A 15,082-nucleotide genomic window follows, 5' to 3' on the forward strand; every position below is an offset into this window, starting at 1 on the left:
GAAAGACAACATATCACATGTGCAAATTGTTTTGATACAAACTGCTGTAATTTTTCAAAGCTGACTAAAAACCAATACATGATGAGTAGAACTTTCCTAGATAAAATTGTGATGTTTTATCTTCACACTGTCTCCAGTTCAGTGAATAATCTGAGAACACTTAATAATAAAACCATTTACATTTGGATTCCCACTCTGTCTATGATTTCCCAGATTAAAGTACACGTACAAGTAAAATATGTGACCAGTTACATCTCCAAATGATATTCCATAACATTTGGCCACCATCAACAGCAGTCCCAAATCTTCAAATTCTGCCCAGACAAGAACTGCTGATGAAAAAAAGAAGATGCAACCTGGGAAACTTGTATCATCAGCCATTTTTCTAAAGTAAGTTATCAACTCTGAACCTTTTCCACATTTGAGTTTTGCTTTCAATACCAACCCGCTACAAGAAGAATGGGTGCCTTGTCTGGATGAAGTTCCATTTGTCGAGCAATCCATGGCCCATCAAAATGCGCATACCACCAACCCTTCTTCTTGTTCTGGGGATCTTTGTACTGGTCTGCGGGACGGATGAAGGGAATGCGGAAGTAACGCTGTTGTCTGTTTATTTCAATCTCTTGTTGTCTCGCTGGTAGTTGGGTTGTCAGGTTTTGTTGAGCTATCATACAAAAAACCCCAAAAAACAAGCAATCAAAAAAAAGAAAACAAGAAAGCCATATTACGACTTGATTGATTAATCCTCAAAGTAAACAAAACCCAAATGAACAAAAATAAACAAACCAAACAAACCCCCAAAAACAAACCAAACCAAACCCCCCAAAACCTGAGAGATTCTCTCTGAATACAAGATCATCTGAAGTCTCATCAAAGCTAAAAAGTATTCCCATCTCATATAATGTGCATTCTTTTAATCACTACAGGTACAATGCTGGTGAGGAAAGGCTCATGTTAACTATTGTACCTGTATGTAATACTAGGTTGCTCAAAGGCAACAGGTATGTTTAGACAAAACAAGGCGAGTAAAATAACACATTCTGCTTTAAATCAATATTTAAGGTAAAACTTTTCATATAAAATTTCTTACCAACCGGAAACATTAATCAGTAACTGCCCTAGTTCAGTCCATCTCTTTGTAAAACGAGGTCACAGTGCGAAGAAGCATTTTCAGTTACAAAAATATAAACCACCACTTGAAGATTTTTGACAGTCAACACAGAAAGGTGTGTAATACTGTTAGAAATTACTAATTTGTTAATAAAAATGCTGACAACAAATACTGCTTATTACAAAGCTGCCACCAAACATAACTTTCTGCCTAGATTTCTGTGTACTAAACTCCATCATCAGAACTTCTCTCTGGCTGCTTTCTTTTTTAAAGAAATTGTTTATTTCAGACCATTAAGATCAACAGACCAAACTTCTAGAGGCGACAGAGTTATACAAAATCTTTTAAAGCTTCATGTATGTATTTTTGGTAAACATTTCCCACGTGCATTTCTGGACTCCCCCAGAGTCACACAAATTTCAGACATCGGAGAGAAACTTCCTTTCAAATTAAAGCAAATACTCTCTATGTTAACTCATCAATTGATCGACCTTCTTAATGTTATGTATACACTCTCATAATCAGTTTTAAATAGTAAATGCTCTTACAAGCAAGATCCTTTCCTTTAATAACTGCCTCCTGCAAAAGTTTATTACTGATCTTGCTTTAGTGGTTTACAATACCACTGTTACAAATACTCTGTTTAAGAAATTCTGAATGTGAATCTACGTCATCTCTACAAAAGAAAATCAGTATTAACAGTTCTATGTTTCAGCATAAAGGGAATAATTAAAAGCGAATTTCTTTTTTGTCCACTGTCTATTAAGCAGCAAAGCTAATTTTTGAGCTCAAATTTAATAAAATGAAAAATGACAATCACTTCTAGCAATGTATTTTTAGTTATGAACAAGACTAACAGACTAGCAACTGCACCTTGAAATTTCTTCCACTTAGATTCAAGCAAAAATAGTTTTTCTAACTGTGAAGAGCAGAATCGTAAAAAAATATATGTATTATATAAATCATACCCCCCAATTTTTTTTCCATGTCTACATAAACAAAGAGAAGAAAAACAAAACAGATTTTAATAGGTGAATGCTACTTTTATACATTAACTCCGTTGAAGTATGTACTTTACAGGGAGACACAGTCTACAGTTTATAGGAAATTAATTTTCTGCAAATTGTCTGAACATCCATCACAGCAGGTCAGTGCTTTAGTACTGTCAAACACTTTTTGCACTGCAATGGTAATTGCTAAGGCTTATTTCTACCCCTATGCATACCTAAATCCAAGAGGAAATCTAGAGGGCAGGAATGCTAAGCAGCCAGTATAGCCTCTACTTTTCAGTGCTATGGAATTGTAGCTCTTTATTCAAAAGAAACCATCACCTGAATGTTAGTTTGTGTGCTAGGAAAATAGCTGTTATATTAAGTTGATTCCAGAGTTTTGCTACAACAAAAAGCCATATGTAGACAGTAAAAAATTTTAGAACAAGCACAGTATTTCCTGGGGCAGGGGGCATGGAAGAGAAAGAAAAGAGGAGAATATACCTTCAAATAACCTACACAGAAAGGCTATTTCATTCTCCCTTCCCATGACTGCTCAAATGGGTAGGAGCTCATGAAGATAAGCAGTAAAGTACATTCACAAATTACTAGAGTAACATATAATTACCATCAGTTGAATAACATTGCCAAATTGTAAAATTGAATTTTTTTGAACAATTAAATTCTATGTACATGTGTAGCAAAACACTGGATTAATTAATGTTAGTATAGAGCTCTCAAGTGTTCCTATTCTTCAAAGTTAGCTTAAATAACCATCTCCCCACTTACGTGAGTTGCTCAAAAATGGTGCAAAATCTGTGAACAAATATTACATGTTGAACAAAACATAAAAATGCTGAACCTTTATAAGTTATAGTTTCATTACCTCAACATTTTTCACCAATGCTGATGACAGAAAAATGGAAATTCTAGTTACAAAATAAACACAGATGTTGAGCTAAGTACTTCTATTCATTTTCTGCTCACTGACATATATAGATGTCTCCTTTCCTCAAGTTTCATAGATTTCCAACTGCTTCTACTTTCATCAGGATTTAATTTTGAAATTTATTACTTCAATGATTTGTGAGGCCTGTTACAAAATCTCAGTTGTATACACGCTAAGCACAGATTGCTGTAACAAATCTGCGAGTTAATTAACGTAGTACTTTCAATTTTTGACATTTCTGATACATAAAAATTTCCAGACCTCTATTAATACCAAATCTGCCTATTCCAAGAATAATGCACAAACCAGTGTTTAGCTTCTATACTGAATGTATGAATTTAATTAAAGGATACCTGTAAAATTATATGACATCAGTGAAAAGGCAGAAGGAAGAAACTACATCATTTGAAGCACACATCCACTGACACCCAGAAGACTTTTAGCTTAAACATCTAAGAAATCAGAGTTCCTCCTCACTGCCTTCTCAGATCACTGTAACACATAGACGTGAAATGCCCATGTAGTATAATTATTTACAATAGGAAGAATTACTTCTGACATTAACAACAGTCTCTAAAGGTCAGTATCGCTGACTTTCTTCTGAACTGCAATGTTCTAACTTTTCTTCAGAAATATGAAGCCATATTTCAAGAAAAGTAAAAAAATGCAATGAAAAACATTGAAAAGAATGTCTACTAAATGTGATGAGATCATGAATATTCCAAGCTTTATTTGCACAAATCCAAAGATCTTTTGCTCTATGATACTTCCCATCAGCAATACTGTGTATGAATATTCATTTTACCCATTTAGTTCCAGATAGAATTTGCAAATTCAAATTCAAAGGAACTCACCGCTTTGCAGAAGTGCTTCAAAATGCCTTTCCCTGCTGTTTCAGTCATAAGCTTTCTTAAGCACTTAAAACCACATTACTAGGCATGGCCACAAAGACCCATTCTTTGATAACATCTTTTCCAGGGGTCCAGATTTCACCTGCCATACATCTGTACCAAAGTTCCCTGAAAAGCTCAAATTCTCAGGTAATGCTCAAGCAATGCATAACTCAGTAAATGAATCAAGGGGAAGGAGACACCTTTGTATAAGGATTAACTCTGAGAGTAAGTAGGGCACCTGTATGCCCTGTGATCTGTACTCCCCACGCCCCAGGACACGGCCCTAATCCCAGACTAATGGGACTTTGGGGAGAGCATCTTCTTCCCATGTTCCTTTTCCTCTGCCTCTCCCATTAACTGTGTGGCCAGGAATACAAGGATGATGGAACCAGAAGACAGCCCGAAAGATCTGACTAAATTATTACATCCATTTGCCATGATTCTGTTCATTTCTTAGATTCCTTTCGTAACAGATGATCACTGGACTTGGGGGGTGGGGTGGCAGGTACAGAGTAACAATCCACTCTGCAAATACCACTCTAGAAACTGTGCATCTAATTTTCAGGTCTGGCAGTGTTAAACATCATAATTCCTACACCTTCTTGTTGAATTTAAAAGGCAGTCACTTACTCTCATTAGTGCATTGCTTTGACAATAAACACCGATCTGTGAAATCAGCAAAATGACAGGCTAATAAGAAAGCAGGGACTACGCAAAATTTGTCATCTCATAATCAAAAATTGCAATATCAACACTCATAGGATTTTAAAAAAGAGAATGTAACCTGAAATATATAAGGCTTACAGTAATGTAAATGAGGAAATTATTAGCACCTTTTGAAAGTGTCTACATCTATGTCTATGTATCTGTATCTTATGAAAGAATAAAAGCATGAGAAAAAAAAATCCTTATCACCAATACTTTTTGTTTTGTCTGGACCCCAAATGTAATAGAGTTACATACAGAGCATGATTCCTTTCAGTCTGTTTTTTTATAGAACCAAAAAAAATCATGTGCAATTCTCTGACAGATGGACTATTTGAGAATTATTTTTAGAATCTCTATTCTATCCTTAGGTATAATTCTCTGTTCTGAACTATCACTAACGGCTCTCAGAAAGCAACATTTGTAATTACAGAGGTAAGAATTAGTATGAACAACCTTAAAAACAAAGTCTCAGAAGTCACAAAATGCAAACCACAGTTTCATAAATAGAAAATGATCTTCCTTAGTCTTAAGTAGCACAGCAATGAACATTTAGCAAAAATGCCAGCAACTGCCACAACAAATCAAGAACTACTTTAAACAGATGAGTTAGTATGAGAAAAGGTTTTAGGGGAGCTATTCAGTACATGTAGCTGGGTCTCCTGAAAGTAGTCTGCTTTCTGCAAAGTATTTGCCAGTTACAATCTTTTCAAAATATTTACCTTAAGTCAATATAGAAATACCTTAAAAAAACTCAAGAATTTCCTTCAACCTAGCAAATATAACATTCATTTTAGAAACGTTTTCTTTAGAATATTGTCAACAAAATTATTATAAACACAAAATTATCTCTCCTCACCATAGTCTGTGACTGATTTGGGAGCACGCTGTTCTGTTTCTGCATTGCGTTTCTTATTCTTGGATTTCCAAGCATGATATACCTTTAGCCTTCTGTGAAACTCTTCTCTGCAAGCCGCCAACAGTTCAATATCTGTCTCAAAAATCAGGAAGGAAGGGATGAGTGAGAAAAATTGGAAAAATTATTTATTAAATCCTTTTCTATATTGATAGGTAAGAAAATGTAGATCATGTTGTCACACTAATACCTTATAATATAATATAATAAACACTCATTCTCTGCAGCAACAGGGCTGGTATTTTATGGCCCAGAAAGTTCCTTGGAGTGCTACATATCCTTTTCTCCTTTAGAGGAATGGCAGTCCCCAAAGTAGCTGTTCTACTGTGATCTCTGGAGCAGTAAAATGCTACAAATAAAATTTTCAGTTTGCTAAATTTGACTGTTGACGTTATCACAAGCCAAGCAGTACAGAAACATAAAATTTTACCACTGAACTGCAACTGAAAAAAAGAAAATCAGCAATTTGACTGCTCAGTTCTAGGTTCTTTTCCCACTTTATCAAATATATTTTAATTTTGCTGAAATTCATGACATTAAGAGACTGAATGATTGCAAGGCTTTTTCATTAGTCAACTAAGAGTATCCAAACTGGCTTCACTGGGGAGGAACATACGTTAGCACCATGTATTACTGCACCATGTATTCAGCTGAAAACATTGCTCCAGTCTTGTGTATGTAAAACCAACAGAGACACAGTTTGGAGCTAACTTCGGGTTTTAAACACAAATAGAGAGAATCAGTTTGTTTCCAATTTCTACATCCAGGGAGAAATTTCTGAGTTATCTTAAATAGGAAATTAACCAACTGCTTTCAGTCAGAAGCAGGAAGAAACAGTAATAATAAAGGAATAACTCTTATCTGTTTCTATCTTCGTAACATTGGGGGAAAAGTGATTAATGTCACAACTGTGAGCTTCCCAAATGAAATTACACATTTTGAAAATTAAAGAATAATCTGAACATCTAAGACAGAAAATACTTTATACTGTGCTTTACATGACATATTTGCTTTTTTGTGATTTGGTGACAGCAAGAAGTGACAGTAGAAAATTTCTTAGAACATGCAAATTCTAGTTAAAGCATAATAACTATTATTCCCTTTGTGGAAATATATATAACTGAGACAATTTAATTAAGAAATCATAACATGAATTTTATGGCCCAAGGAGTTTAACATCATAAATATATAATTAGTAAACGAGGTAACAAAGGAAATTTTGTTTCCTCAATATGGAAATAGCTTAGTTGCTGTTCTCTTTGGGGTAACAGAACTTTTTAAAAATTAATTTGACATTCGTTCAAATCTGAATAAATTCATGAGCAAGTTTTTATCTTTACCATAGGAAGAAAGAAACACTTGTCATACAACTACAACTTTACTTCTTTCTAAAATTAGGGGGGGAAAAAGCTTACCACAGGATGTATTGATTGTATCACGAAGCTCTGCATATTTCCACTTACTGAGATCATGCTTCTTAGTACCAGCAGCAGCTTTTGTGGCTTGAACTGAAGGACCCCTACAATCATTAAAAAAATATATATGTATTTTTTCAAGTATGAAACAGGAATTGTTACAACAGAAGGAACAGATCCCACAATCAACACTGCAGCACGCTTATTACAATGAAAATCAGCAGCAGAGGGATTGAATTAAAAGGCAAAGTACCATATTATTTTCAAGATATTCAAAGGATTAAGAGAAAGTGAAAGCATCTTTTACATCCAAAATCACATAATAATCTGATCAGTTGCTAGAGATTAAAAGGAATTGTCATTAATAGTCATTGCTTATGTGTGAAAAGACACATATTCTATTTATGTGTACCTCACTCCATGCTGATACACATTTTTCTTGGTACTAGTCAAGATGCAGAATACAGACAACAAAGAGTGGCCATATACATTTTTAGTTCCATTCGAAAAACAGATAAGGAAAAATATATCTGAAGTAGATAAGGAGAAGGGAGAAAAGGTGTTTCCTCTGCTGTTTAAAACTGGATTAGGACAAAATTCTTGTTCCAAGACTACAGAAAATATTCCATGCCTTTGACTAAAGGCTAATTTGAGAGAAGAAATCAAATTAATTCTATATTAACTGTATAGTAGCTGTCTGAGAATAGCAATATTTATTCGGGGGGCAAGGGGGGCAGAAATCATTAAGAGATACCAAGACTCATCCAGAAACAGTGTTTTTCAAAGGCAAAAGGTATTCGTCATGTAGGTAGTATGCAATAAAGTCACAGCAAATGCAAGTGAGAATTTATTACTAAAATCTTCATCATTTTTACCAGTATGTATAAGGTTATCCATGTAACAAACAAACATTACATGTATATGTATAAAGATAAACCTGGAAAAAATACTTTTTTTTTTTTTCCCCTTAAAAATGGTATAGATAAGAAGTGGAAGAACTCTCCCTTAAGAACGTCAAACTTCCCATGATTATTTGGCTATAAACTAAGTTCAAAACACTCCAACATTCAGTGATGATCAGAATATGTTTTAAACACTAAGGAATTTAAGGACAAGCGTATGATTTTACCAACCTCTGCTAATGCCTATAACTGAGAACATGAGGCAAACTGAATTATCTTTCAGGATCTGAGAGAATTTCTTCATAAGAAACTAGATCTTTAACAGGGTAGCAAAACACTTGATGAAACATGTCACATTAAAAATTCACAAGAGAGAGAAACAGAAGAAACCAGGCCTCTTCAGTGAGTCTGTTTGTGCAGCAGTATCTTTGTGGGACTGTGACATTATTACAGTATTTATAATCCAGTGAATATTATTTTAAAGCTTTTTTTTCCATAAAAGTCTCATGTGAGACTATGAAGCTTTATGTTGTTTATTTGTCCTTTTTAATTAATAGGTTATAAATACATTTTCTATGAAAAATTTCTCAATGTACATGTAGCAGTTCTGAAAGCAGAGATAACAAATGCAATTTATTTTTAAGTTTCATAGAATAAAACAATCTGTTTAACCAAATGTTCTTAATAATTAAAACTGCAGAATCTTACTGTTTATTGCAGCATTATCTTAATTATGCCTACTTATACTACTAATCTGAGTCAACTCACAGCTTCTAGTTATGGTACGTGAGAAGTCTGACACAAAAAATTACCTCTTTGACTTTTAATCGGTACACAGCTGAGGGATAGGAACTTTTCCTCCCCCTTAGCACTACTCATAAGTGTAAAACAAATCATTAGACAGAGAGTCCCCTTCAAAATATGTATTTTAATGTTTTCTTATCATTGGCATACCTATAGGACATTAAAAGATTGCTGCTAAATGTAACTTCTGCTGGCTGGTGTCTAACCTTCTTGAACCTAACTTGACAAATCCTAAGGATTTTCCTTATTTAGCAACACTACCCACCACTCTAAGAGCCTGCTACATAAGTTAGAGCAGCAGAACTAGGCTGTAAGATCTCTGGTTAAACTAGTAATCATTAAGAATGCTAATCCAATTGAATGGCTTAGCCTTTTCAATCACAGTACTACTCTGCACTCTGCAGATCACTCTCTTGCTTTCTACATGACTTTAGGCTTAACAATCTGGCAGTAAGAAGAGCATCACACTTGACAATCAGTCTTCACTGCTCAATCTGACAAAGTTAGGTATCATTAACAGTATTTTCAGACTTAAAACTCAGTCTCAAGTCAAAAGTTTTCAGTATATGAAAAGTGCAAAAAATTTAGTTAAATAAACATGCAGTAAGAAGTACTGCATTTTGAATTCAATCAAAACACAGAGCCTCTGATTTTGCTCCACAGTTTTGTGATTTTTTTTTGCACATTAAAAATTAGCCATCGTCATTGGAACTATGTCATTATACGCAATACAATCTAGCCATCTAAATTCACACGCTAACTTAATCACACGCAACATTGCTCATTCTTACTCTTAAAATGCCACTCAAGAACCATATTTAGTTAACAGCTGCATTTCTAATTATCAATGCTACAACTACGCGAGACAGATCATCTACAGACTGTATATACAGAATCACAGAATGTTAGGGATTGGAAGGGACCTCGAAAGATCATCTAGTCCAATCCCCCTGCCAGAGTACAGCACAGTAGCTTGTTTAACAGATTCACTTTTAAAAACTCTGAACAACTTTGTTTCTTATGTAAGCTTCAGAAAATGAATGGTTATTTGTGTTCTCAAGTTGCACAAAACACTTTTTAATTACTCACTGATATAGAGGACTTTATAACAATTTCTTTCAACAGAGAATTAGTATTCTGACACAAACTAGTATGAGACTGTTACAGTAGAATTGTATTCAGATCTATACCTCCATTCTCCTTTCCTCCTGCACTGCGCATAAAATCTTGCATTAGCATTCAAGAACCTCAGAAGGGGATTTTGTTTACATGTCTTAAGAGGGGTCTTAATGTGCTTTTAACATGGCAATTTTCAAAACTGCTTCTATTTGAAGGAAATTATAACTAGAACATTTTCTTATTCAAAGCACTAACAGTTACATTAACATTAAATAACTTCATAAACTCTGTTGAATCTGTAGAAATCCTCCTTTGAAAGATGTGGAGCCTAGTTTTCTATTATCACTACAAGAAGGGTGAAAAGAGAAGGAAGCTGGAGGAACATTATCAAAATTACACAAAATACCAGGACACGCGAACTATTCTTATTCTTTTTTTATACAAACAATTAAAACAGCAGAAAAATAATTGCTGAAAAAAGGTGTTGATAAAGGAAATTTATCTTAAGGAAAGATAATGAATTGACCTTTATTTATTTTTATTTATTTTATAAATAAATATTTTATAATATTTAAAATTATATAAAAATTATAATACCAAAATTTAATAAATTACATAAAATCTCAATAAATATTTTATGAATGATTTTTTATTTTTTACTTATCTTTATCTTAATTTATTTTAAGGAAATTTATTATTTTAAGGAAATAATGTACTTATCTGCTTAGCACTTAAAAAAAAAGATTCCATTATTTTTCATTCCATAATAATTCAATCCATTTCATGTGTGATTTCATTTTATAAAATGATTGATTCATTTAGTGTTGTCTTCTCACCTACCTAGACAATATTTCTGACATTTCTGTGGCCATTTGTTCCCTATAAGAAAATTGATAATTAAGCGTAAACCAAACAAACTTACTAATATAAAAACAGCCTTTACAACTGTGATAGTCTCTTGCCAACCAAACTGAAGTTAATTCAAGTGCACGAAAAAAAATTGGCTACTTATTTTAAATAATTTCCATGCTTATATATATATATACAGTCCTGATTCTGCAAAGAGCAATAAATCACATAAGGCAGTGAAAAATGGATGGTATGTGAAAAAATGTACACTAATTATATATTCATCTTTAAACAGATATTACTAGGTATAGTAGATTTTTAACTTGTCTATTACACATAAGCGAAGTAGTAGACACAAGGTATTACAAACTGATTTAGAGTTTACAGTGCTAATAGATTATTATGGGGTATTAGTAAATAAGAGGACAATATCAATTTCCTTTGAATTAATTAGTGTTACTTTTTTTTCTGTTAGAGCATTCAAATGGAAAAAAATGCCATACGCAGTCATTTGCAGCTTTGTTCCACTGGCTCTGCAAATAGAAGATATTTATGTTAGATAGGAAGGTAACTAGGAAGTAGTCTAACAATCTCAAGTGGGAAAAGGTGGGTCATAGTACTTCCTGCTCTCTCACGTCTTATTTACTATCTTAAGATTCTTTTTTTAAGCTGAGAAACAGGATTATACAGACCATTTTTCTTCATCTTTCTCATTCAATCATGAGTGTTATATTATTTTTAAAAAGTTAAATTAAGATAACCTGGAAAAAATGTACAAGCGAAAACTTTCTCCACCCTTTCTCCTCCTCACCCCATCTTTCAAAATCAAAGATTATGAGACATGCTACCAACTATTTTATGCCTGGTTAAGCATATCGCAAGAAATAACAGCAATCTTCAGGCAGCTCCTCTGGGAACAGGTCAGACAGCTCCTTCATGCAAGCTGTGAAAAGACACCGAGTCTAACTGCCATATGCACACACATGTAGCATTGAATATGCTACAAATTAGAACTTATTTGGATTGTTCCAGTGCAATGCAAAGAACAGATATACCCACACCACTTTCACTGAGGCTAGCTTATTTTGGTGCTATATGCTACATGTTTCAATAAGCCACATAAATTAAAAGCATTGCACAGTTGAAAACGCATATATATTATTTAACTAATTTTTTACTTAAGTGCAAAGCAGTTCTGTTAATTTACCCCTAGGTGCAGTAATCCCTTATTACACATGCTTTCAAATTGTGGATGAGTAATAAAATTGGATGAAGATATTTATTTATGAAGAGAGGCACAGAATATCCAGCGTAGAATAAACACAAATACAAATGCTGGATCTTCTACAAGAACAACTTTTCTTCTTTGACAGGAGCCAACGAGTGTATTTCTCAAAGAAACTACTAATACTTATGAACCTTTAAATATCTATGAAAACTAACAGTGATTTCAGCAAGGTATTGAGGAGAAAAGAAGTAAAGTAGATGCTACTCATTTTCAAATATGACATCACGTAAATATCACATGTTCCTTAAAAATAAGCAAAATACAGGAATTCCTTCAAAGTGGCACATAAAAATCACCTTGTTCTTACTATTTTCAATCCACAGGTAATACAGCACAATGGAAAATACCCTTTTATTCATGGCAACATGTAAGTATGAAACGATTTTTTACAAAATTGTGTGAAAACACTGTAGAACCAGTATACTGCACTAATTCAGTATGGAGTGATACATGCTTTATCATACTACAGCAAAACTTATCAGAAAAGGGAAATATACATACATAAAAGTCACAGTGATTTCAGTGTATCATATGTAATATGCAAGTCTCAAATCCAGAAGATGGCAGAATATAACTTCCTTAGACTCTAGTAAAATTTTAACTGATATCAGTTAAAATAAGTCCTGAGAATTTATGCTTAAATTATTAAATTATATGTTTTGTTTAAACCAATAAATAGTTTTCATTTCAGAGAATGCCCACAGTTTCTACCTTTAAGCCGATTCCTGCAGTTACGTGGACATTTACCCTTGGATTTCAGTAGAAGATACTGGGGTCTGGGGAATGTTTTAGTTTGTTTTTAAAGAAACCAAAACAAAATCAAATCAAGGTGTAATTAAAAAGAATTTCTTCAATTTTTGGACATGCTTAAAACTCTGTGAGGTAGACTGGAGAAACAGAAAGAAAAAAAATTGCTAACGAGCTAAAAAGAAATCTCATATAAGCAGAAAAATATCTCTACTACTTTTTCCTAGATGTAGATAGTATCTTGTTCAAGAAAGGATTTACATTGCTATGTTAACTTGTCCAGACCATTCTGCACTTTCCAATCATTCAGAAAAAGTGTCTTTATTCTCCAACCACTAGCTACACAGCAGAGAGAAACTGGCAGACGTAACTATCAGGATGGTCAGTTCATCATCCATTCCAGGACTACACAAGAAAGACAAACACCAGGATTACCCATGAGCAGCAGGAAACACTGTAGAGATCAGAACTTCACTGACAGAAAAGTTATTGAATTCTCTGAGCGCTTCTTGTCTAATGTCTCCCTTCTTCCATATTGAAGAGAAGCTTGCCAGGTTGCAACACTAGAGTGACTTTGGGTTTACCTTCAAAGTATTGCACCAAAATCCAAACAGGGAAAGCATTAAAATCTCCAGCATGCTGTCTGTGAAACACTTGTACATCTAACTGAGCATGTTAAAGTCTTATCTGAGACAATATGACAGCTATTGTGAAACAGGACAAACCACAGTAATTTTAGTGGAAGTGTCTAAAAATCAGTATTGTACATGAAAAAAAAATACCTTGCTATCTCACATAGGCATACAGTTATTAAAAAAAAAGTATACAACTAGATAAAACTTGAATAGCGAAGAGAACACATTTCCATCCATTGAAATTCGATGGAAACACTTGGGATTTTCTTACACCCCCTCTTTCAACAACAACAGCAAACTGAGTAGACTAGCACTAATGAAGTCACCAATGATGTGATCATGTTCATAGGACCCTTTATGCAATTTGACCAGCAAGTACCATTTTTACTGAAACTTCTAAGTTGCTTCTAAGGTATCACTCTTTACACATGCAGAGCTCTTGCTCTGCAAGCGGTGTGGATCTGTATACCAAAAGTCAAGCACTTCTTGTGACACACCAAAAAGTTCAAACAAAACAAAACAAAACGTTTAAGACAATATTTAATTTTCAAACCCATCTATATTAAATATATTCATTCCACATTAAAAAACTCACCAGTCAGGACTCAGAAATTACTATTTCTTCTGCATTCAAAGAGGACTTCTTGTCAAAAAAAAAGCCACACAAATTCACACTATACTACTGGAACCATCAAGTACCAGAAAGGGTACATTTTATTACTACTTACCACTGAAGAAATTCCATTCACTACTTTAAATGAGTCATAAAACCCATAATTTAAATTGGTTGCCATCCTTGCCAGAACTCAAAAAGAGAAAGAGAACTGCAGTCATATTCACAAGTACCTACTAAATCACTGATGCAGCAAGATGCAAAACGGAGAAAGTCTTTAAGCAAAAGCAATCTATTTCTAACAAATTTAATTTGAAAAATATTCCAATACACTGACTTAAAAGGTCCATTTAATTAATACATAAATACATAAAACCAACAAGAGCACAGGGTTCTCAAAGGGATCAGGATAGGAAGAAGACAAAAAAAAAAAAAAGATAAATTTAACTACTTAACCCCATACCTGCGCAATCCTAAATCAAGCTGAGCCTCATCACTGATAAGTTCTGCCTCACTCTGGGCAATTCTCATTGCAAGTTCACGATCGCGACGTTCCTGTTCAAGCACTGCCTGGTGCTGCGTTTCCTCTTCTCGTTCTCTAGCTAGCTGAGCCTCAATTTCGGCCTGTTTTATAAAAACACACCTTTAAACTTATCCAGTCAAAACCAAAATGCTACATAAGCAAATCATTAGAAAAATATGCCAAGTAGTATATTTATAGCTTTCAAAACACACAAAATTTACAGTACTGAAAGAGTAACAACGTTAGCATTTAGTTTGACCCAAGAAAAATAAAACAGCTACAGACTGCATCTTGGTTTTCGCATAGTTTATCAAATCAGTACTGTCCAGCACTTGTATTACCTTTTCAAATAGAAGTGCCATTCAATTATTCCTTATTTAAAAAAAACAAGAAGCTTTTTGATAGCTATTATGAAAATTAAACTTCAAAACTTTTTACAATCATTAGAACTCAGATGATACAGAGCAATATGGCTACTCCTCCATAGTACTAATACAATATTCCCTTGATATTCTGCACTTGGCATTACAGGACTTTGCAATAGGCATTGCTTTGCATGTAGGTCTGTGGTTCATTTTGAAAAGGGATCACAACAAACACTGGAATCCTCTGTGGACCTGATCT

The 15,082-nt window shown here is 33.8% G+C and overlaps 1 protein-coding gene across 1 annotated transcript in view; it reads right to left on the reverse strand.

The window, feature by feature from the left end:
* MYO6 (myosin VI) overlaps positions 1 to 15,082 on the reverse strand; it is a 117,750-nt gene that overhangs the window by 4,405 nt on the left and 98,263 nt on the right. The window contains exons 28-31 of the mRNA XM_068406272.1: positions 14,399 to 14,559; positions 6,979 to 7,082; positions 5,507 to 5,638; positions 446 to 664 (exon numbers count right to left, since the gene is read on the reverse strand). Coding sequence (XP_068262373.1) covers positions 446 to 664; positions 5,507 to 5,638; positions 6,979 to 7,082; positions 14,399 to 14,559 — 616 coding nt within the window. The remainder of the gene's footprint in view (positions 1 to 445; positions 665 to 5,506; positions 5,639 to 6,978; positions 7,083 to 14,398; positions 14,560 to 15,082) is intronic.

Source organism: Nyctibius grandis, chromosome 1 (assembly GCF_013368605.1).
Source record: "Nyctibius grandis isolate bNycGra1 chromosome 1, bNycGra1.pri, whole genome shotgun sequence".
NCBI lineage: Eukaryota > Metazoa > Chordata > Aves > Nyctibiiformes > Nyctibiidae > Nyctibius > Nyctibius grandis.